The sequence below is a fragment of the Melozone crissalis genome, unplaced genomic scaffold (assembly GCF_028551555.1).
Source record: "Melozone crissalis strain CALT ecotype California unplaced genomic scaffold, PUWL_Pcris_2 ptg000068l_1, whole genome shotgun sequence".
In the NCBI taxonomy this organism is placed as follows: domain Eukaryota; kingdom Metazoa; phylum Chordata; class Aves; order Passeriformes; family Passerellidae; genus Melozone; species Melozone crissalis.
In genome coordinates, this window is record NW_026535846.1 from 11,743,873 (window position 1) to 11,767,551 (window position 23,679).

General features: G+C 43.3%; 1 protein-coding gene across 1 annotated transcript in view; it reads left to right on the top strand.

Annotated features, from left to right (window-relative positions):
- The window catches only part of COL4A6 (collagen type IV alpha 6 chain), a 69,675-nt gene that overhangs the window by 45,007 nt on the left and 989 nt on the right, over positions 1 to 23,679 (top strand). The window contains exons 14-42 of the mRNA XM_054289548.1: positions 86 to 139; positions 1,440 to 1,509; positions 2,233 to 2,343; positions 3,148 to 3,297; positions 4,634 to 4,738; positions 5,587 to 5,747; positions 6,675 to 6,854; positions 7,436 to 7,619; positions 9,611 to 9,682; positions 10,069 to 10,176; positions 10,923 to 11,144; positions 11,382 to 11,543; positions 13,500 to 13,670; positions 14,350 to 14,493; positions 14,715 to 14,840; positions 15,155 to 15,336; positions 15,608 to 15,671; positions 16,155 to 16,229; positions 16,582 to 16,689; positions 17,416 to 17,523; positions 17,853 to 17,924; positions 19,197 to 19,322; positions 19,672 to 19,788; positions 19,965 to 20,126; positions 20,989 to 21,087; positions 21,357 to 21,503; positions 21,867 to 21,983; positions 22,636 to 22,827; positions 23,052 to 23,338. Coding sequence (XP_054145523.1) covers positions 86 to 139; positions 1,440 to 1,509; positions 2,233 to 2,343; positions 3,148 to 3,297; positions 4,634 to 4,738; positions 5,587 to 5,747; positions 6,675 to 6,854; positions 7,436 to 7,619; positions 9,611 to 9,682; positions 10,069 to 10,176; positions 10,923 to 11,144; positions 11,382 to 11,543; positions 13,500 to 13,670; positions 14,350 to 14,493; positions 14,715 to 14,840; positions 15,155 to 15,336; positions 15,608 to 15,671; positions 16,155 to 16,229; positions 16,582 to 16,689; positions 17,416 to 17,523; positions 17,853 to 17,924; positions 19,197 to 19,322; positions 19,672 to 19,788; positions 19,965 to 20,126; positions 20,989 to 21,087; positions 21,357 to 21,503; positions 21,867 to 21,983; positions 22,636 to 22,827; positions 23,052 to 23,338 — 3,876 coding nt within the window. The remainder of the gene's footprint in view (positions 1 to 85; positions 140 to 1,439; positions 1,510 to 2,232; positions 2,344 to 3,147; positions 3,298 to 4,633; positions 4,739 to 5,586; positions 5,748 to 6,674; positions 6,855 to 7,435; positions 7,620 to 9,610; positions 9,683 to 10,068; positions 10,177 to 10,922; positions 11,145 to 11,381; positions 11,544 to 13,499; positions 13,671 to 14,349; positions 14,494 to 14,714; positions 14,841 to 15,154; positions 15,337 to 15,607; positions 15,672 to 16,154; positions 16,230 to 16,581; positions 16,690 to 17,415; positions 17,524 to 17,852; positions 17,925 to 19,196; positions 19,323 to 19,671; positions 19,789 to 19,964; positions 20,127 to 20,988; positions 21,088 to 21,356; positions 21,504 to 21,866; positions 21,984 to 22,635; positions 22,828 to 23,051; positions 23,339 to 23,679) is intronic.

Sequence of the window (23,679 nt, forward strand, 5' to 3'; positions counted from 1 at the left end):
TCCAGGCTCTGCAGATGTCTCAGCTAAAAAGTAATACCACTTACTGTCTCACTGTGTATCATTGTTCCCCTGTGGGGTTTTGCAGGGCCACCCAGGTGTTCCAGGCTATCCAGGACTGGATGGAGTTGAAGGCATGAAGGTAACTTCTCACTAAAGCATTGGTTTTTAAAAGTATTTGCATGAATAAATAACTATCATTCCTCCAATCAAACCTCCTGTTTGCCCATACATCACTGTAATTTTCACTAAGTTTCAGTTCCTCGTTCACTTTATTGTTAAGCACAAAAATTAGTGATTGCTGAGCCATGAATACTCAGGTATTTTAATAATTTTTCAATGTTAATCATTGAATTCATGACTTAGAATTGTAGGTGTAGCCTTTCTGGTCTCCTTTATCCTTACAGCCATATTTATTGGACCATTGAGGCAAGATTAGGTGGAAGTGAGTTGATGTTAAGATAGTTGCCAAGTCTGTCTGAAGTCTTGGATCACAGTTCTACAAGTATGGACAAGCCTGAGAACATGTTCAGTTTCTTGTACTAAATATAGGTGATGCATAGCAGACATTTTCTGGGTATCTTACAATTTGGGCAGTCAGACAGCTGGAAACAGAGTGGAAAATGATTAGCTAGGAATTTGCTGTGAAAACACTGATCTGCCACCAAGATTGCAGACTTGTAAAATGCAAGTACAGAAGGGATGTTTTGTGCAGAGTACATGGAAGAAGTAGTATTAGATGTTTCTGTACAGAAAAGTATTACTGGAAGAAGCAACAAAGTGTGCACTGCCTTGGCTCACTGCATGGTGTTTATATGATAAATATGATGGCAATTTGGATGACAGTCAAATTTTGTGCTTGTGATTTCAAAGAGGATCTGATACTCTTTGAGAGTGTCAGTGAGAGGAAGGAATGACACTGCAGTTTGTCACAACTTGCCTGTTCTACCTGGATGACTTTATGAAGGAATCCACCTTTCTGTAAGCTTCTATTATTGAAATTCAGTGTTGCAAGGCAACAGATAGCTGAAGTGATGAAAGCTTTTAAAAATGAGATAGCTCATAGCAGCTTTCACCACAAAGTGAACAGATATTATCTACCTGATGCTGGTCAATGTGCTGACATAACTGGTCTCCAGTACACATTGTATATACATGTCTGTGCTTCCTACTGAGGTAATTGGAGACCTTCAGAGGATGGCTGGACAGCAGCAGCCATCTTATCTGAAGTAGCCATCAGCTTCATCAGACAGGAACGATGTAAGTCAGGACAGCAGATGATTATGAATAGCAGAACAAAGTGAATTCTTCAGCAAGAGAAAGAATGATGGTTACTCAGTGTATGCCTGCAGACACTGGTACGATAATACAGTCTGCTTCCTGACCAGCAGTGTCCTCTCCATCCCCCATCTGAGTGTGGTATGAATCTGTTTTCTTTACAGGGTGAATTAGGTGACATCGGTCCCCCAGGTCCTCCTGTCATTATTGACAGGGAAGGTGTAGTCATTTCAGGTACACATTTCCATTTTCTTTTGGAACTCATCTAAAGCACTTTTTCTGATCCAGCTTTCTTCCTTACTGTATTTTAACACTTTCCCACATTGTATACTGGCTCTAATTTATCCCTTGTTATTTTTTCTTTATTTCTGTATTTTTTGGCTACACATATTTAGTTCTTTGTTAATAACTTCAGAATTTATAGAAAACCATTTGAATGATGTGTCCCAAGGCAGAATGAAATGTCTTGCCTGGGATAGACAGACTGTGTGTGAGCATGGGCAAGTGCTGTGTCTGCTCTGTAGACACACTTCAATCTCTCTTCATTGTCCCAAGGAAGAAGGGCTTCCTGGTGCTGCATGGTAAAGGGTGATCTAAATGTCATTCTGCTGTTATTTGTTGTCCAATGAGGTAAGAATATTGTTGAGAAAAATGAGCTTAATTAATGCCACAGCTGATTGAGGCCTACATGGGAACAGTCTCTGAAGCCATAAAGGTAAGGAGACATGGCATGGTCTCTCCTTTTCTTTCTCCTTCGGTCAAGTTTGAAACAACTTCTGTAACAGCTCAGGAGGAATTTTTCCCAATATTATTAACTTTGACTAACAGACTTCCTGCTCACAGCTTGGCAGCCTTTGCTATCTGAGAGATCAATGGCCACTACAGTAATTGACTGAACAGTATTTCAGCAGAAATTCTGATGAGATTTTCTTTCTTGCTTTCCTCTTTCTCTAATAGGTGCCCCAGGTGACCCTGGAAACCCAGGAATACCTGGTCCTCCAGGAGATGAAGGGATTGTTGGCTTACCAGGCCTTCCAGGGGCTCCAGGGTTTCCAGGCCTGGAGAGAGGTAAAGCAGCTGGGACAGTGCTCTTGGCAGGCTGTTTGCTCTGGGTTTGTGGAGAAGTTTCTGGGTAGTGGCCTGGAGATGGTTAAAGGTATTGGAGCAAGCCTCTCCCTGCTCCTGCAGCTGATTTGCAGGCTGCTGTATGAGAAATAGGAGGCAGGGATGGCGCATAGGGAAGCCAATTGTTGGCTTAGATGTGAGCAGAATTAGTGCCACAATTATTACAGCCCAGTCTTCACATGTGAATATTTGGTGTGGCAGTGTACACAGGAGGCTGTGGTTTGATTTCCATTTTGAATGTGCTGATTGGAAGAACTTTTCCTGCCTTTTAAATTGTAATGAATGTTTTTGACATTTTTAAATGACTTTTTGTATTTCCTATAAAGAGCTAACAGATTGGCTTGATAAACCCACTGGGCGTGCAACCCGTTTGTCCCATCCAAGATCTCACTCAAAAGTTTTTGTTTCACTTGAATGTCATCTGGGAAATTCTGGCCTGCAGTAATCCAGATATTTGGAACTGCCAAGAAAATCAGAAAATAACCCCCCTGCTCACTGTTACATAGTTAATTGTCTGATTGTTCATAGGGACTTAAACAGTGCTGTGAAGTATTTTGGGTTGCCAAAGGAGTGTGTAAATGGGAGCCAGTTGGTCCCTCCAATTAGTACTTTTTCCTTGGTGTAAAATTATGAATTGTTCTGTCCTAACATGATTGCAGTTCAGGGTACAATGGCAATTATCTTAACATTAAAAATACTTAATGTGTTTGCTGCTGGAGAGCTGCTCATTGTGTTGTTGTTTTCTAGATGGAATGGGCCCTGGAGGGTCTCCAGGTATTCCAGGAGTGAAGGGTGAAGCTGGAGAACCAGGAAGAGCAACAATTGGAATACCAGGCCCTCCTGGCAGAGGTGGTTTGCCAGGTCTGCCAGGGGCACCAGGATTGCCTGGTTCACCACGTATGTAGAATTTTTATATTTATTTTTGTATTAGATTCAGAGTGAAATAGGATAAATAATCATTTATATATTTAGTTCTTTGCCAGCAAGGATTATTCATCTGTAAACTGTAAATGTTTGACTGACACCTCATTGTGATTGTAGCTCACAGACTTAAATATATGAGTTGACACTCTTTTAAAGTAAGACAAACTTAATTATTGTTGAGCTGGTAGCCTGAGAGACTGAAGCACAAAGTTGTGTACACACAGTTTATGACACCAAGGGCTTTGAAGGTCTAGGCTAGTCTCCTGTTGGCTTTGGTAAAGAACAGACTTTATGAACACCTGAGGTAAATGTCTGTCTTGTGAGCAGGTAGTTTGGGTACCAGGAGTCAGATAGGATTCCAGACCTAAGGAAATAGGATTTTGTTTTTGCATGTTCATTTGCATGAATGTCTGTATTAAATTAGTTGTGCATTGTTTTGTTTTCCTCAGAAATTGAGTATTACAGGATCAGGGTTGAGTTTACAAAACTGTGTTTTACCATCCTGCCATAAGCTGGGTTTTTTTTGAGAGCCAACCCTTCAGAACAGGGGACATTCCAGTGATGGAGCCAGTGAGCATGGTCTGATAAACTGATTTTCTGAGGAGAAGAAATAAGTGTTCTCTTAACTTTTTGCTAGTCCAGTCTGGCTCAGTTTTCTGCAGAGTCTGTAAAGCTCCTGTGGCTGTGTTTAGCTGATGGCTGCAGTTTGTCTCCATGGAGCATCAGACTGTGCTGGTCAGCAATCCATGTTACTGTTGTCACAGAGGGAAAGGCTTTGCAGACAGTGTAATTTTAGATTATGTTTGATTGCTTTCTGCTGCTGTTTCCATCAACTTATGTTTCATTCAATTCAGCATATAAAGAGATGTAGACAACAGTCCTGCAGTCATGAAATGAGGGACATGGAAAGTCCCCTTAACCCCTTTTGCCCTTTAGTGTCTTTCCTGAGCTGCAACCACTGAATGAAAGTAATTTGCCCTTCTTTACACTACCTGTCCACAGTTTGGTGAGTTCTTTGATCAGCTGGTAAATCTGTGAAAAAGTGCAGTGGCAGAGTAGAGGAATTAAACTCTGTTGGATGCACACTGTGAGAACTTTTGCTTTGCTTTCCAGCTCTGAGGAGCTGGAAGCAAATGTGGCAGAGAACTGTAGAACTACTGTGCGTGATACCAACCAAGACCCATCTCCTTGTGCTACATCCACAGTTGCAGTTTTGTCTGGTGCCAGTTGCATCACTGATTTTGTAAGTCAGTAATGAGCTGGAGATCAGCCTTCTCATGGCTTTTCCTTGCCTTCTTTCTGCATATAGGCCCTTCATTCTCCCCAGGGATAATCCTGAGTGGAAGAACTGGCGTTCCAGGGGAGCCTGGGCCAAGAGGGCTGCCAGGAGCTTTGGGTCCAAAGGGCTACAAAGGTAACTGACTCTTGTTTTGATAGACCTTTTCAGCTGTCATCAGGCTGAAAGGTGTTTACATGTGGTTAATATCCTAAGGGATGAGTTGTAAGTGTCTCTATGACAAATCACAGGAGGGGTTGAAGGAGCCAACAGCCTTTGCAATTTAGAGAGAGTTGTGCCCAGCACTGTCAGTAAAATCCTATTTCTTCTTCTTATTCTGCTTGGGCAAATAAGCTGATAAACATATCATGCACAGAAAATTGCCTAAGTAAGTTATACTTTAAAGCCATGAAATTAGAAATAAAATCTTATTCACTGCTTTTTGCAATGGAGGCTGTAAATGACAGAAAAACTTAATTTTATTCTCGCCTGTGCTAAAAATCATGATAATTTGGGTCTTAGTGTGTGACAGAAGCAGCATCAAAAGCCATGATGACACAGATATCACTGTGCTTGCTGATTGTTTGGGTCCATGACCAGTAACAATTCAGGGGGTCATTGTAACCTTCTGGGAGGGGGAGTATGGATTTTTTTTCTCTGATAACTATGTCTTAAAAAATGCACAAGACCTCCCTAAAACTCCCCTAAACCCATCTGTTTAGGAACATTTAAACCTTTGGGAAGAAGTCTAGAAGTGCTGAGGTTTGTGCCATACATGGTTATTTGGTGATGGGCATTGCATGGAAATTAATCTGGAGAAAACCTGAGCTCCACTTGCTTGGCACTCACATCCCCTGAGTAGAGGAGAATGAGAATATGAGAATGGCTTTGTCTTAATTGAATCAAATACTGTTTTTGGAGCTTTTGCAGGTGAAAAGGGTCTTTATCCAAATGAAACTCAGTTCGGAGTGTTGACTATTTTCCAGGAGAGGCAGGTGATTGTGCTTGTGATGGAGGAGTTACAAGAGCTGGCCTAAAAGGCATCTCAGGCCCACCAGGTCCATCAGGAAGCCCTGGTGTGCCTGGTGCCAAGGGCATTGGTGGGGACCCAGGCTCTGTGGGAGCACCAGGACTGCGAGGCCCTCCGGTAAGGCAGCAACAGTTTGTGTTGGTTACTCTGAATTGTGACCATGAATTGCTGGTCTTGAATGTAATGAAAGAACTTTTTTTTTTTTTTCATAGTTGCTTCTATTTGTTTGGATTTTAAAAAAAATCAACCTAGAAACTGATCTGTGTAAAGAAACTGAAAGTAGAGATACTATCAGCTGTAAAAATGGGAGAACAAATGGTTCTTAAATTCTGAGAACTGCACATTCATCAGTCAAGAGAAAAGTAGTAAGAGTTATTCATCCCAGGACTTCTTGGAAGTAGACATACATTGGCTTAGACCCAGGGCTCTTCCTAAGTGAGGGCTGGCTGGGGAAGCAGTTGTACATGTGCATGGAGAGAAGATCTGAAAAATCAAACAGGGAGATCTTTCCACATCATTGCTCATAGCTGTAAAAACTGTGCTCCACAGATGGAGTCTGCTTCCTAACTGCTGTATGCTAAATACATCAATGGGAGTGGAGCTCTGGTTTTTATCAAACAGCTACCATAACAAATAAGATTTTCCAAAGTGCTGAGCATTGCTCTTTGCAAGTATTTACTTTTGAAAATCGTAGTCCATAAGGATACAGATAATTTATCTTCAGAGGATCTTTATCAGTGTCAGTAAGTGCAACACACCAAGCAAGAGGGAAGAAGTTTCATTACTTGGGTCTCATTATATCGTGAGTGATGTCATGTTCCCAGATGCCATGCAAAATTGCTGTCACTGGTACCAAGGTTTGGCTTGCCACTGCAGAGCTGTAGTGACAGTAGAAACAGCTGAAAACAAACCAACCCCTCCCAAGTTAATGTACACAATAGGAAACCTTCTGGAGATTCTTTCTGATCTGGTCATTGTGTCCTGCCCTTGTATGACATTTTTAAGAAGCAGAACCTTCTCTTTTCTTTATGTTTTGGTCTGCAGGCTTCAGCTGGTCAGCAAGGACTTCCAGGCATTAAGGGAGAAAAAGGGGATCCATCCTATGCAACAGTCAAAGGTGCTCGTGGGGATCGCGGTGCGACAGCACCCCCAGGACCTTCAGGCATCCCAGGAGCTCCGGGCAGGGATGGACTTCCAGGCCTGCCAGGCCCACCAGGCCCTCCAGTAAGTCCAGATTAACCCAGCAGCAGTGCTTAAGAACTGGAATAAGGAGCAGAGAAAACAGCCAGGCCTGGCAAACTAGTCCTGATTAGCCCTGTGGTAAAGCTTCGAATACATCAAAAGCTCACAGTCCCTGAGCACAAATTTGTCTTGGTCAGGAATAATAATTGGCATTCCAAATGCCTCTATCAAAAGACAAACTTCACTAGACCCTAATGCTGTTCTATGTTGAGTCCTAAAAGACATAAGCATTGTAGGCATAATTATAAGTAAAATCTTGAAATAGAAAAAAAGAAATCACAGCAGAATCTTATCAATTAAAAAGAAAGTAAATATCTTTCAGAATCTGGAGTATTTGCATTTTGGCAAATACAACATAAAATATTCTTTGTTATAGTCACCTAATTTTGCTGCATTTTAAAGTAAGGATGGATAATTTACAGTGGTTTCTATATATATTTTCAGGCTCACATGAACTTTGCACAGACCCAACCGAACTCTTACACACTTTTTAAAATGATAGTGGTGGATATTCTTTCTGCATCCCTTTGACTTTGAGCTGTAATTGTCTTTGCTGTGCACAGGGTGATGGTGGGCTGGGTTTCCCAGGTGAAAAGGGTCTGCCAGGATTACCTGGCTCCAAGGGCCATCGAGGAGAGCCTGGTTCTCCTGGTGTTGGATACCCAGGCCCTAGTGGAGTTCGTGGACCACCAGGTGACAGTGGAATGGATGGGTTTCCAGGACAAGCAGGTCTTCCAGGTCCTCCAGGTAGGTATTACTGGGTCTGCTCCTACTTTGAAAAGGTTAAACTTGCAAGTGAAATGGTACTCAATTTACTGCTGTGCCTGTGGCCAGGCCAGAAGATTGCATTAGGCTGAAGACTGCTCTTCAAGTTAATTAAAACTTATTTGTGGGCTCACATGGCCTCACATGGCAGTCACAGATTTCTCGAGTTGTCATGTTCAGGAGGACACAGATAATGAGTAATAAATACTCAAGCAGTGCTGAAATAATGAGTATTAGATGGACCTACTCCCTGGCTATTGTTGGAGAGCCATTTTATGCCAAAAGTGGTTATGAAGAGTGATAAAATGAGGTTTTTGAAAACACCTAAATCATTGTCCAAATTAAAGTAGTAATTCACTGATATCTGAAGTGTCTGATTCAGTTTTCAGAACTATTACTATTGTTGAAATAAGAGCTCCAGATTTTTTTAACAGAAGAAATGGTAATGCATTGTATGAATGAACAGGTATTGATGAATAAGAGGTTGTCAAGACAGTCAGGTAGGGAGTTCAGTTAAGACTTGTGCAACCAGCTCTGGGCTCTGTTTGCTTCCTGAGGTACTGTGGTTTGACTCAGTTGGTGTGTCATTATATGCACCTAAAGCATACCATAATGACAGTGATTAAAGTAGGTAAATGTGGGTTTGGTAATACTTCATATATGATGTTGTATGCTCATTCTCAAATTTAGTTATGTGGAAATTCATGTCTAAACATTTATGGGAAATGTTTTCATTACAAAATTACTGCAGAAAGCTGGTCCCAGTGTTTTGATTCCATGTCAGCCATTTAAATATTACTTAAAGTAAACAGTATTTTTTATTTTCAATGCTGATTTTCAGTGTATTTTAGAAGGTGTGTATACTTGGGCTTCTAGGTTTGTAATTCTGTCTGTGTCAATAATGCAGAGCCAGTAAAGTATTTGCAGGCATAATATAGTAGCATAGATTTCTGGCCTGATAAAGTGATGCTCTGAGCTCAAAACCCTTGGTGGTAAGACCTCCACAGTGAGAAGAGTTGGCAGAGGAGTCTCAGAGCCAGAGGGAGGTGAGAGCAAGGCCAGGGCAGCCCCAGGAGGTTGCCAGATGTGCTGGATGGGGATAGTACCTCACACCAGTGTCATGCTGCCTTCTTGTCATGGGAGATGTCCATTGTATTGATGTAGCATTAATCTCCCCCAGGGATAGTCTGCATAAGCTTTTTTTCAAGTCACTTGCTAAATGCTAAAAGCTTACTAATTCCTGGTTGTGAAAGCTTACATATTTGTTCAGTAAATTTTCTCCTACAGAATCTGCTAAATTAAAGTTGCATTTTGAGATAAGTAAAAGTAAAATGCTCTGTGCATGATGTGAACTCCATTTATTCTGCAGAGTACTTCAGAAGCCAGCTTTTTATGAGTGCTACATGAAAGCTTTGGGAACGATGAACAGTCCTTTGTGTAGGAGAGTATTTATAGTCAGAACATGTGGGAAAGGGAGTAAGTCATTAGCCAGTTCAGTTTGCACCTCCACAGAGATGTGTAAGAAAACTTGTGAGTACCATTCCTCCCATACTAGGAAATAAAATGCATACATAAAAATACATAACATCCTTTGATAACATCCACACTTTGTAGGATGTTATGTATTTTAATGCATACATTATAATACATAACATCCTACAAAGTGTGTTGGTAGAAGAAATAATAATTCTAATATTAAAGAAATTTCTAATATTCATTCATTTCTAATATTAAAGAAAAGTGTGTAAGTAGAAGAAACAGTCATTCCTTATTTGTCCAGATTGAAAGACCTTATTGTGAAAATGATATCATTTAAAGAGTCTGTGACTTTGTACCAGTTTGAAAGCAAACCAGTGAGAGATCCCAAGTCAGAACTACAATTTAATAAGAAAATTAAGATAAAGGCAATAATACAGTATCACTGGTTTAAACTGTCAGAGTCAGGCTACAACCTTGGTGTTTCTTTGTTGTAGGTATCACCTTGCCCTGCATAGTTCCTGGAGCTTATGGGCCCCCAGGGACTCCCGGCTTTCCAGGACTGCCAGGTGGGGACACAGGATGATGTAATGCACTGACTGACTGCCAACCAGCTCTCAGTTGTCAAAGAAGATAATACCTCCCAATTAGTCCTCCTCCAAGGGATAGTTATTCCAGAGGGTTAACCGGCAGAACAATGTCCTTTTTTTCCCAAAGTGACGAGGCCTAAATCCCATGGAGGATCATATTAACTGCACCATTTTTTAGCCTTCATGTAGCCTTGAACACAAACCTTCTGCTTATATGTGGCCATAGCTTTTAGACTTTATTTAGCTTAAATTTTGTATCCAGCACCAGCTTTGCAGAAAAGATTTGATCCTGTTTTCCTGTGCTGTGTTTTTGTCTTCTGCTATTTGTTTGTTGATATTATTAATTAATTTCTTTTTATCCTTAGGTCCCAAAGGCAGCAAAGGCTTTTCTGGCATTCCAGGCCAACCTGGATTACATGGGTCTAAAGGGCAGCCAGGGTCTCCAGGAATAATAGGCTTGCAAGGGGAACCTGGTAAGAGGGAAGTTGCTGGAGGTCTTTTTGTTGTCTGATCAATGTGTACAGTACTTTATCAGAAGAGTTATCTGACCTTCTTGGCCACTTCTGCCTCGCACATTCATAAAGCTCCATTGAATGTTCCATTGCTCTCCTTGCAAATGCAGACAAGTGATTGCAGCTTGGGAGAAAACAAAAGAAATATTCAGGATGTTTATCACCTGCCTGTAACACTGTAGCACTGCTGGGAGAAAGAACAGTCAGCAGTTTGTTTCTCTAGAGTCCATTGTCACCGACTTGGTTCCAGTTTAGGTTAAACACTAATTTAGTGTAACATTTATTTTAAGCCCCGTGGTACTCTGGTCAAGGCACACTGTACACAGTGCTTGGACTCATTTTAGCCATAGGAAGTTCTGATGGTTGTGTAAAGACCAAGAAGCAAAGATGATGAGGGTTAGGGGTTTTGTCCTTTTGCTTAACCTACCATCTAGCAAAAGCAAGCTTGGAATGCTTTATATAGCTGCAGCTGCACACTTCTACAGTATTCTTTTCTTGAAAAAAAAGTCCAAAAAACCTAAATCTTTCAACAGCTTCATCTTTCCATCACCAATTATTGTTTTTAATTCAGTACTGAAATATTTTGCAGCTTTTCAAGCAACTTTTTCTTTAATAGAATTTTTTTAAATGTGTATTTTATTTGAGATGCTATTGGAAGCAGTATTCTGCACTTCTGTTGAGTGACTTTTATGGATCTTCTCTTTGAGGCTTCCCTGGACCTCGAGGAGAGCAAGGCTCACATGGACTTCCAGGATTGGATGGAACTGATGGTTTGCCTGGGAAAATGGGTGCTCCAGGCTTAGCTGGAATAAAAGGAGCTCTTGGAGATGTATTTGGTGCTGAGAGTGGAGCTGTGGGAGAGCGTGGCCGACCTGGACTTCCAGGTGATAAAGGGCTTACAGGTGATATTGGATTTCCAGGACCAAAAGGTAAGCACTGATATTGCTTGTATCTGAGAATACCAAACTGTTTCTTTTTTCAAAGACCCTTCCTATTTCCAATCACTTTAAGATAATGCAGCTCCTCTGAGCTGCTCATAGATGGTGATTTGCTGGTTTTCCATTAGAATCTAATGCAACTCAAAGGCTTTCATTAAAACTCATTTTAAATTTAAAGTGTGAATTTTGCTTTATTTGTTCTGTAACCTCCCATCTCTCTGTTTCCAGGGCTGGATGGAAGACCAGGCCTCCTGGGTGTTAAAGGTGCACAGGGTCAGCCAGGATATTCTGGTGTCCCTGGACTGCGGGGTCCTCCTGGCCCTGGAGGCCCTTTTGGCATTAAGGGAAAACCAGGACCTTTGGGGTCAGCTGGCCTGGCAGGAGCACCAGGTATGTGGTGTTTTCAAATGAAAACAAGGAGCTGAGCTCTGGGGTGTTGAAGTGTGGGAGAAGTTTGGCATTGCTCAGAGTGAGCTCCTGCCTCTGGTTAGGGATAACAGTGCAAAATTTGAGCCTGTTGACTCTGACTGCTGGGCAGTTCCTGCTGGGAAATGTTATCCCAATACTGTAGGAAGTACAGTAGAAAGATAGAAGAAAGCATCTTAAATGTCATGAAGTTTTTAACATCTTTGCTCTTACGTGTTGGCTGTATCATTGACTAATCTTCATTTCCCATTTTCGTGACAATTAATTTCTGTTGTGTAGGGTTACTTGAAATGTGATTTAGATTGAAAAATTGATGACTTTCTCAGAACAAGCACTTGTCTTCTCTGTCTTTCTCTTTGCTGGAGCAGAAGAGAGCTTTATTTTCCTTCACTTCAGAGGAAAAAATCCCCTATACATATGTACCACTGGAGTATAGTGGTATCTGTAAAGCTGCACTGACTGAAGTGTTTCATAGCAGTATATGAAAGATTTGAGAACCAAGCAAAGAGAGACCTGGGAATTGGTAGATGATGGTCTGGGACATAAAAGTGCTCTTCTGACATGTAGAATGTCAGTGCTGAAGCACAGTGGCAATGAATGAATGAAAGCAGTAACATCACTTGACATAAAAATTATAGAGATTTAATTTTTAAAAATTTTAATATTAGCATTCCTTCTGCCTCTCTGTTGTTTCATGTTTATGGTCTGTATGCCATATTTGACTTTCCCTTGACTGTTTTTAAAAATCTCCTATTGCTAAGATGATAAGCTCCAAATAACTAAGTTTTTTTGCAGCTGTTGTCTCCCTGAATCATGAATTTCTTTTGTAGCCTTATTCTTCCTGTTTACATATTTTGTCTGTTTTTTCCTTCACCATGTTTCTATTCCATTTATCATCAACTCTCCATTTCTGATGTCACACTGTTTGGTTATGGTTCTTCACATAGGCTGTCAAGGTGAGAAAATGCAGTGTAGCATAAAAGCTCATGGACTAACAACCCAGCTTTTAATGCTACAAGAATTGCATTGACCATAGGTGATACCCCTTATCATTGCTAATCAAAGCAGAAGGCAAGGAACCATTATAATGAGAATGCTCAGACAGTAACAAAGTCTCAAGCCTATAAGGAAATTATTAATATGCAGAGATTTTAAGTGTTTGTGTTTTCCTTGTCTTCTAAAATAAGGCAGCTCTTTCATCTGCTTAAAAATTTCTGGGTTGTAGCACAAAGCCCTGAGTGTAACAGTGCTTGAATATTGACTGCAGCTGCAACAAATGTAACTTTTCAGAAGCCACCTGAGTTTTCCTTCTCTTCATTCCTTTGCTCTGAGCATTCTGTTTTCAATGGTTTGAGCCTTTGTTTAAAATTGTAAACCATTACAAAGCTTCAGCTAGAAACATATAGAGGCAAAATAGTGTGTATGGTATTGGTTTTGTGAGAGCACAATCAGCATATTCCTGTAGTGAGCAATTGGCTCTTGAGAAGTACAGCTCAACTCCCAAGGTGAAAAAAGAACTTGTGAAAATAAGCCTGTCTAGCTGATTGATCTCTGGTTCACCCAGATGATGGGGTAGGGAGCAGAAGCTGGCATTAATGATGCTCCCCATTCTGTCTTGGCTGCCCTGATGATGAAGGTAAGACTGTGCATTGCAGGTCAGTGTCTGGTGGTCACAATAAGGGGTTTCACTCTTGCCAGTTGTGTAGTGGTGTAGGCAGTAACCCTCCTTGTAGATATTTCATGATTAGATGACTAATGCTTCTGCAGTTCTAAGCTTTATGCCTTCTAGTAGGCTGCATGTGCCATGAGGTCCATTTGTCATTAAAAACAGTGCTGTGTTTAAAGAGCTTGGGAAGCTGCCACAGGCTGTCCTAGTTCTGTGCAATATCCTGGATTGAGTTCTTTCTTGTATTGATTCAGGACCTCCTGGAGTCAAAGGTGTGGCTGGGGATGTAGGACCACAAGGCCCTGCTGGCATGAAAGGTTTCCCAGGTCTTGATGGTGCTCCAGGATCTCCTGGGGAAAGAGGATTTGTAGGGCCACCTGGGCCCTTTGGTCAGGATGGACATCCAGGTTTCTCTGGGCCAAAAGGTAGGTGTTTCAGTCCTGAGATTGCTGTGTCCACAAAAAAAAATAATTTTGTAATAATTGTAAAATAATTTTGTGCTGTGTCCACAAAAAATTGCTGGTGCTGATTTTAGGCCCAACTTGGCTAGTGTTGGGGTGCATTTGTTTTGCTGCTGAGTTACAAATTATGGACTTAATTATCAATAATATTCCTAAGAAAATCTATCTTAAAGGTCTTAGGTCCTTGTGGACAAAGGATTGTGTAAATCAAGACAAGAAAATTGAAGAAATGAACAGTGAATGAAATTTATAGAAAGAAGGGAGAGAATCAAGAACAAATCAAATGGGAAGGAAAAATTTACAAACTGTATGATCTTTACGCACCAGTACAGTAGTTGGTTACCTGGAGAATAACACAAAGCAATAGAGCTGTGGAACTACATGTTGTTTTCTTGCAAATTGATTGTGTTTGATCTGCACTGGAAGCAGGCCCAGGCTCTCAAAGGTGAACTGAGAAGTGCTGGTTGAAAGTACTGTGTGTAGAGACAGTGACAGTGCTGTGCCTGTGCCATGTGCTTGTTTAAGTACCCAGATTTGGGAGATTGGCCAGCCCCAGGCAGCCTCTCCCTGCTGCAGGGTGGGTGTACAGGGTGTACCAGGAGAGACTGATATTCCCTTTTTAATTCTCAACATTTCTGTGCAGGTGAGAAGGGCTCTTCTGGCCTGCTTGGTTTCCCTGGCATGCCAGGACTACCTGGTGTCCCTGGAGTGAATGGGTTTAAAGGAGCTCCTGGCATAGCTGGAGGAAAAGGAGGTCCAGGAGCTGTGGGACTTCAAGGTCAAAAAGGTGAGAAACATCTGAATGGCTTTTGCAGCAGAGGGACTTAGGAGGCAATTCTGAGATGTCCGTGTCTGTTTATTCTTCTAAATATTGTAATCTTCTATTTTTCAATATTTTGGCCTGTTTACCAAAGAATACTAATGAATTTGTATCAGGAGACATGGAAGTTCTGTTTTTCTCTGCTAGATTATTTTGCAAGAAGATTTCCTGACTTTTTATTTCTTCAGGTGACAGAGGTGATATAGGTCCACCAGGTGTTCCTGTTCTTGGGACTTCAGAACAGGCACTGCAAATCAAAGGAGACAAAGGAGATCCTGGATTAGCTGGACTGGGAGGATTCCCAGGACCTAGAGGTATTCCACAACATTGCAGTTAGTTGCCAGTATCAGTTGTTCAGTATCTGGGCTTGTTATCAGTGGAGCATGGTCTGTCCTTTTGGCAGTGCCCACAGTGTTACTTTTTTCAGTTCTGCCATTCCCATTCTAGCAAGGCTTCCATATGGCAGTTCTGGATTTTGAGAAAACAGTTTTCCTTTGGAGTTCTGTTCTGTAGACCTAATGCCACTCTTTCTTCCTCTTTAGGGGAGTTTATGGTAACAGGTCAACTGACCCAAATGAGCTGGATGTCTGTACTATTGAATGAAATTCCACTCTTCTGTATTACCCAGGTGATAAAGGAATGCCAGGAAGCCGTGGGCAGCCTGGTCTCCCTGGTCCAGTTGGGTCACCAAGCAAAGAGAGAGGTCCTCATGGTGACCCAGGCTTCCCTGGCCCTCCTGGACAACCTGGCCTGCCAGGACAGAAGGGTGCACATGGTATCATGGGATTTCCAGGAATGCCAGGAGAGAGGGTAAATACCTTCTTAAGTGTCATCATCTTCTCCGGGTGCTCTTTGCAAAACTCTGTGTTCTAATTGGTACTTCTGTAGCACAGCAGCAGAACCTGGCAGGATTTTTCATTACAAAACTTCCAGGTTGTTTTTGGTTGGCTCATACCATTAAATGGCATTTTACACAGTATTTCTTCCTACACCTTTGTGTTCTGTTATTCCACATGACCCAAGCTTGGAACAGCAAGAATAAAAAGCACAGTTTAATTGTGGTTGGGTTGGTTTCTTTCAGGGTTCAGATGGCATCACAGGAACACTTGGATTCCCAGGACCTATTGGCCTTCCTGGTCCAAAGGGTAAAAAAGCCTTTCACAGTGTATTTGGTCTTTCATTGTGCACTGTCCTAATATTAATGACACAAAGGAATCAGCAGTGTTCTGGAAGTGCCCATTGCTCTCCAGTGACTGGCTCCAAGTACAAATCCCCTTGTAAGAGGCTTCATGCAGACAAGACCCATACCAAGCATAAATACTTTATGGTCCTCTAAAAGTTTGGCCACAGCACTGTGTGAAGCCTGCTGGACAGTGCAAGAAGCCCCCTTTTCTCTCATCTCCTCATGTCAAAAGTGCAGGGTGTTGTGGAATTATCTGTAAATGTCTCTTGTGCATTTGCATGAGTGGATTTGCATCCACTGGTGGTTATAAGACCTGGGTGCATCATTTCCTATTGTCTTTGTTGGCACCATAAATTTGAAATATAGCAAGATTTATTTTCTTAAACAAGCCCTGGAAACTGATGTCCACAGTCAATGACAGAATGGCCTTTCCTTCCTTTTCCAGGTGAACAGGGAGAGTCTGTTGGTGTTCCTGGCATTGCTGGTCCAAAAGGAGAGAGAGGAGACCCAGGGTTGCCAGGTAAAGTAGGCCTTGGCTGCTCACTTCAAGAATACAAAATTCTAGAGACCAAACAGGCTGGCATTGCCAAATTTGGATATTTTTGTAATCCCAAAAGTGAGATTTGAGGAGTCTGCAATCCAGGTGGGCACAAATCTGGGTGATAATGAACATGTGAGACCAGCCCAGTTCTAATGCTGGGTTCCCTTCACTTCTTGAGGAGTGAACTTGCACTGGCATTGGCACCCTGGGAGTCCAGCCCAGGGCCCAGGTGCTGGCTGAGCAAACACCAGTGCTGCAACCTCAGCATGCCATGCGTCTCACCCTCTTCATGCCTTCCTCCAGTTTGACTTGTTTGTTTATATCTTTGTAGGAGAGAGAGGGAGAGAAGGACTCAAGGGTGAACCAGGCTCTCCAGGAAACACTGGGGTGAATGGACCCAAAGGCAGCCCAGGGGATCTTGGCCAGGAAGGACCAGCAGGTACTGGACTGAGCACCCAAGTTCTGCAGCTCCTGTTGTGACTATGACAACCTCACCTTGATGCTTCCTGAGCCCTGTTTGGCCTGTCTCAGCTGAGGCTTAAACAAGAAGTTTGGCAAGAAAATGGGAATTTTCTTGGACAGTAATGTAAGGTGTCACCTTGTCCTGCTGGTCAAATATGGTGAATCCTGCAATACTGAAACCCAAAGGAATCCCATCAACAAATAGAGAAGATCTCAGTTAGATACAAGCAGTAGCGGCTTCTTCCCAGCTCTTTCATTGCAGTGTTTTTGTCTGTTCCCTCTCTAGAGCCAAACCTACCCAGATGAATGGCTACAAGTGTCTTTGGGTTGTGGGGTAATTAGCAGGTAGATTCCCAAATGATTATCAAGATCAAAGGTTGGAGAACAGTGAAGGTTGTTATTGAAATGTTTTATTTGAAAAAACAATTTAATGAGTTATTTGTGTGTGACCTGTTCATGTGTTACTTAGTGGATGATGAAGAATGTCACTGCTATGATTAACAAAATCAAAAATAGTTTGATAAATGCAATGCTGATGGTGGCATAAGAAGAGATTTGGATCTGATTTTGCTTTGTTTAGATAGTTATTTATTCACCTATCTTATGAGTTAAGTGCAGGAACAGAAGCTGTAAAATGGAGCTGTGAGCTGTTTCAGCCTGGACATGATATGTAGTACAGGAATATTTTTCTGCTTGCTTTTAGGAATCTCTGGAAATGCTGGGCTGAGAGGAGCCCCAGGCCCACCAGGACCCCCAGGACAGCCAGGATCTGTCGGATTCCCTGGAGCTCGTGGAACAATGGGACCTAAAGGTAGATGTGCAGTCTGCAGATGGAAGGAGGATTTGGGTCAGAAAAGCAGAGTTTTGGCCAAGTGTCTCGGGCAGGCAGCATGTGATGGGCCAGCTGTGGGAAAGGGCTCCCTCTTGGCAGCCTTGTGCAGGCACCAGCTGCTAGGAATGAGCAGAGGAAGGGCTGGAAAGGCGGGGGGGGCTTTCCCTTGGTTTGAATCTCTAATGGGTGTTCATGAGGGTAAAACTGGGGGGAGCAGTGGGAAGAGTTTCTGTAAAGGGAATTTGTGTGAAGGAAGCTTTACAGCTTTATGTACTGTGCTCACTTTTGTGTTCCCAATGTCTCCTCAGGCTTTCATGGATTTCCAGGTTTAAATGGTCTGAATGGCTTGCCAGGCACAAAAGGCTCTCCTGGAACACCAGGTAAAGGAAATGTGTGGTGGAAGTGTGATAGCTAGGGAGATTTGTAATTGTTCCTCCATAAGAGTAATGTTTCCCACAAAATTCCCCTATTTCACCCAGTTCTGGCTTTAATTATGACCTAAAGAAAAACCTCAGGTTACTGAATGTGCATTAACTAACTCTCCTTCAATGCCAGTAAGAACAGGATGCAGCCTGTGGAGTTAAAAAGACTTTCTGGTGATGGTTCTCCTTGAATTCCTGAAGGGTTGTGTCACTTCTGGAAAACTAATAGAATGAAATCATAAAACTCTTTCTAATGGATGTTTGATTTGAGCAAGGCAGCACCAAATGCTTGCTTTGAATTGGACTTAGCAATGAAATGTTTCTGTACTGCTTTTCAGAGCCCTCCATTATATGGAGCTCAGGGAAGGCATCAATAAAATCAGAAGCTGATTTCTTTGATTTGTTTCCAGATTCTGCTTTTAGGGAGCTTTTGCTGGACTTTCTCATATTTGAATCATATGAAATGGAATGCAGTTCTGTGTTGCAAACAGGGTTTTACTAAAGGAAAGAAGTGAAGAAAGATCTTACCAAAAAGACTTGTTTAGTTACAATCATGTTGTAAAGTAGCAGCTAAAATTTGTGGCAGCTGTTTTATGGATGAAAATGGATAGACTTCATGTGTACAACTCAAACAATACCTGTGTTTTCTTTGTTTAAAACATTATCAGAAGGCAATGATTTGCAGCATATAGATCCTCCACAATTTTCCTGAGAGAGCTGCTTTTAGTGTATCCTATTTCTAGAGTGGCATTCTGAGCATCTCCCTGCAGCTTTTCAGGGAGTTTCTGTCCTGCACCACTTGTGCCTGTGTGCATTTTGCTGCAGTCTGTGCACACTGAGCTCCCTCCCTGTGCTGCAGCCTGAAGCCCACAAGGTTATTTAAAGACCAGAACCCTGAGTCTGGTGTGTCCCAGTGAGAGACAAGCATACAGGCTGGCAGCAGATCCTGTCACAGGACTGCTGTGTTCCCATTCTTGTGCAAGAGCTTATGGGGAGACCAGAACAGTCATGTGCTCTTCTCCCAGCATCTCAAAGATTGTTTAAATTCACTCTGCACAACCAGAGTAACACGTGAGGCACCAAATCACCAATTCCAGCTGCTCTACTGAAAGCAGCAGAGACAGTAGGAAAGGGCTGGATTTTAAATCACCACTCATTTTGTGTCATAATTTGGCTGCTATTAGGCAATTTGAATGGGCTCTTTTACCTTTGTTAACCATGTTTAATTAGGTCTGAGTGAAGCTGGACTGAAAGGACCTGCAGGTCTCCCAGGTCCAAAGGGTGAAGAAGGCTCTCCAGGCTTGGGAAGAGGAGCTGCAGGATTCCCTGGACCAAAAGGCTCAGCAGGAGACGTGGGTAAATACTGATGTTGGGAAAGCAGGATGTATTGCAGCTGAGGTTAATGGGTGGCATGGTCAGCAGAGCTACCAAAGACAGTTCCTGAAGCCACAAAGGTGGTTAGAAGCTTGACAGGCAAATGTTAAATCTGTGATGTTGCTCTATACTTTGAGAAACAGTTGGTTGCACAGTTCTGAAGGTATCTGTATCTCTCCTGAAGAGCACAATATGTGTTGTTTCTCCTCCTGTAGTGAGATGTCTCTTTGTTCTCCTCAATAGAAATGCTCCCCAGCCACTGTTTCTGTCAATGTCTGTGAAGATCCATGAAGACCTTTGGTTGTCCCTCATTTTGTGTTTCTTATTCCAGGTCTCCCTGGTCCTATGGGACTGCCTGGCCTGCCAGGAACACCTGGAGTTTCTTTTCCATCTGATATAAGGGGCAGACCTGGAGATGCCGGTGTTCCAGGCATTGATGGCAGTTCAGGTGTGTGTGGTTTGGAAGCTCTGTCATGGTGGCACTGGTACCATTCAGTACCTCACAGCCTTGTTGGAGAGGCTGAGACTCCAGCCTTTCCCCACACAGAAGGAAATGCTGGGGATAGCCCCAGAATTCACTTTGCCACAGAAACAGATTTTGCCAGTGAACTCTGTTGTCTCTAGGTTTTCCAGGTGCTCCAGGACCACGAGGGCCCCCTGGCCCAGCTTCTGACCAAGGGGACACAGGCACTCCAGGTTTCCCTGGTGTTCTTGGCTTGAGAGGCATTAAAGGTGATGTGGGACCCACTGGTCCAATTGGACTCCCTGGAGCATCTGGATTGAAAGGTAAGCTTGCCTTGAAAGGACCTGGGAGTGCTTTGGCAGCTGTCATGTGGCAGTAGGAATGGCTGTTGGGTGGTTGGTGTGGCCTCCTCCTTCAGGTGTAACAGCTCAATGTGATGGCTCAGTCTTTCCTTTTGGCTCCTGCAGCTTTTACCTACTGACTCCAAAAGCAGCAGTAGGGGCCAGCTCCAGATGTTCTCAATGCGTCCCTAATTATCTTTTTCCTCTTATCTTTGTTTTTTTCTGAGTAGAAGGTGTCCACCTGCAATGTTGCTGTGCTTGTGCTCTCTGTGCAAGGGCTGGAGTTGCTGTTTCATCCCACCTGTCCTGTATGCTCAGAGGCATTAGTGTGGTGGATTTAGGTCTCAACAAGAGGCTAAGAGGATTGTAGGAGTTCAGAGATGTTGTTCTGGGCTAAGGCAGGGAGCTTGTTGATCTCTCTTTGGTCTGTAGAAAGGAGGTCAAAGAGAGCTGCACACAGGGACCCCAGGAGCAAGGTTTGAGAGACACCACACAACTCAAAAGACAGGGCAGGATGGAGAACCTGGAGAACCACTGCCAGATGAACAGCTGTGCTGTCTTTGTAGGCTGGCAGATCCCATCCCTTTGTGCTGTGCACAGACATGGATTTAATAGTAAAGATGTGTACTCTCCAAAGCCTGTCCCTGAGCTACCCAAGGAAGGGGTACTTTCAATAAAGTACAGTTAGGTAGCAGTGGAAATTCTTGTCTTGAGGCTCTCCAGCCATTGTGGATGTGAAATTGGGCACAGACTGCCTTGAGGGTTGTGGTCCCCTCCACCTTGGAGCCACAGCTGTGTGTCAGAATCAGTGCTTAGGCCCAGTCTCAGCTGTGTGTCTTTGCAGGTGCAAGAGGTGAGCCTGGCCTGATGGGGATGCCAGGTAAAGATGGGCCTCCAGGGGATCCTGGTTATGCTGGCCTGAAAGGTGAAATGGGCCCTCAAGGTGAGTGCTGGAGGATTAAAAAGCTGTTATTTATTGCTCCTGGTTTGGGCTGGGGATGAATTCAGAGCTCCCTTATGGGCTTATTTGGGAGAGTCTTGATTTCTTTTAGACTGAAACAAGTAAGAAAGAGCTTGACATACTTTTTACAAGACACTCAGTGCTGATGTACAAAGGTGGTTCTAATTTCACATTTTTCTCCTTTGCGTCAGGATTAGCATCAAATCTGTAGGTTTTTGTGAGGTACTTACACATCCTTTGCCCATGTGCAGGTCTCCCTGGCAGACCAGGGGCTCCAGGAATAACCCCACAGCCAGAAGAAGTCACAGCCCCTCCTGGATTACCTGGTCTGCCAGGAATTGATGGTGTTCCTGGCTTTGAGGGAGACCCTGGATTCCATGGCCCAGCTGGAAAACCAGGTAAAAAGTACACTCAGATCACCAAAGTGCTGTTCTTCTGGAAGAAAAACACTACTTTATGAAATGCATCAGGAATGTTTACAGGGTTTTTTAATTAAGGAAAGAATTCCATCAAAAAATATATGTAAATATAATGCTGCATTTTTAACCATATGTGATACCCAGCTGCACCTCTCAATCCTTTTACAGACAACCAGGTCAGGTGGAGCCTCTTTTGGAGGTGGCTGTTTATAACCACAGCTGGTGAAGAGTGAGCTCTTGGCATGGCTGCTGACATCTTATTTCCCTTCTGGAATAAGATTACAGGAGTCAAAGCCAATAGTGTGAGGAAATAATGATAGTAATAATTGTATTTTATTTCAGGCCCAAAAGGTTTGCCAGGAAGATCTGGTTTGAAAGGACGTGATGGCTTACCTGGAACCCCTGGCATAGCTGGGGACCCAGGACCTTCAGGTGCCCCAGGACTACAGGGATTTCAAGGTAATTTTATGATTTGGGGAGCACAGATAAAAAGAAGCAAACAGTAGAATTGTGTTTGCTTACATCCAATTAGTTTAGGAAAACCAAGGGATATCTATGGTATTGTGTTTTGTATCTGCAATGCAGGAAATTTATTCTTCAGTGAGGAAAGTTCTGTCACATGTCCTTGTTGATGCTACAGCTGGTGTTTCTGTAGGTGCATTTCTAAACATCTTTTGGTTTTAATGTTTTGTGGATGTGGGAGTGATCTTGAAGATCTAGAGGGGTGATATGGTATTCACAGTAACCATAGCTGTGAGACTTGGACAGGAGAGGAAAGGCACAGTGACAAAGAAGAGAAAAATTATCAAGTGCTATAGCAGAAATGAATGAATTAGGTTTTGGTTGGTGCTTTGAGATCCTCAGAACTACTGTACTGTGATAGACTGGCACCAGAGTTGTTGGACAAAGAAGGAGAACTAAAAGAGGAAGGGAATGTGTGAGTGGTGCTGTGAAATGGCTGCATTTGGAGCTGTTCAGTCTAGTATTTCATATAACAGCCATATAGCTTGGGCTCCTCGTTGTACAGAGTGCCATAAGCAATGCCAGGCGGGGTACAGAGGCAGGGATGCCCCCCTGTGCCCTGGCAGTGGTGATGTTCCTGTGTCCCCAGGTGCTGTTGGGAAGCCGGGGCCCCCTGGGCTGCCGGGCATGCCGGGCCGCAGCGTGGGCGTTGGCTACACCCTGGTGAAGCACAGCCAGTCCGAGCAGATCCCGCCCTGCCCCATCGGCATGAACAAGCTCTGGGATGGATACAGCCTCTTGTATGTGGAGGGGCAGGAGAAGGCCCACAACCAGGACCTCGGTGAGTTGACAGAATTCTCTCAAGAGTGAACAACACAAAATAACATTTTAAAAGCCATCCTCCCTGGCAGTGCAGAGGGCTGTGGTGGGGCTGGTGGCAGGTGGCTTGGCCAGATCCACACTGGGAGCGGTGTCACTGGTGCCATCCTCACCACTAAATGTTGGTGTGAATGGCTTGGAGTCTTTGGCAGATGCTTGATATGACTGCTGCTCTGCTTCTTCCAGGCTTTGCTGGCTCATGTTTGCCTCGCTTCAGCACCATGCCTTTCATTTACTGCAACATCAATGAGGTGTGCTACTACGCCAGCCGAAACGACAAGTCCTACTGGCTCTCCACCACTGCTCCCATCCCCATGATGCCCGTGGACAGCGTCCAGATCCCACAGTACATCAGCAGGTGCTCTGTGTGTGAGGCACCTTCCCAGGCTGTGGCTGTGCACAGCCAGGACATCACCATCCCACAGTGTCCCCTGGGCTGGCGCAGCCTGTGGATAGGATACTCTTTCCTTATGGTAAGGACACTGCTGCTGGTGCAAAGGCAGCTTCAAACATTTCCATCCCTCCTCTCTAATGAGGTCACTGAGACTGTGTTCTGTGAGTTGCTAACAGGAACCTGGAACCCTGTCTCTTCTTACCTCAGTGCATTTCTTCATCAGCTGAGTTGCAGTAGCTCTGAGTTTGCTCTGTGTAGCACCTGCCCTGCTCAGTTTTGGTGGTAACACTGCTGCCTAAGTTCTGTATCACTACAGATGTTAGTTCTTAAAACCTTTAAATGTGGAAACAGTAATTCAGCTACAGTATTGACTTAATCCTCTTTCTCAGTGGAAAAAATTTTCCATTGCACTTCCCTAGA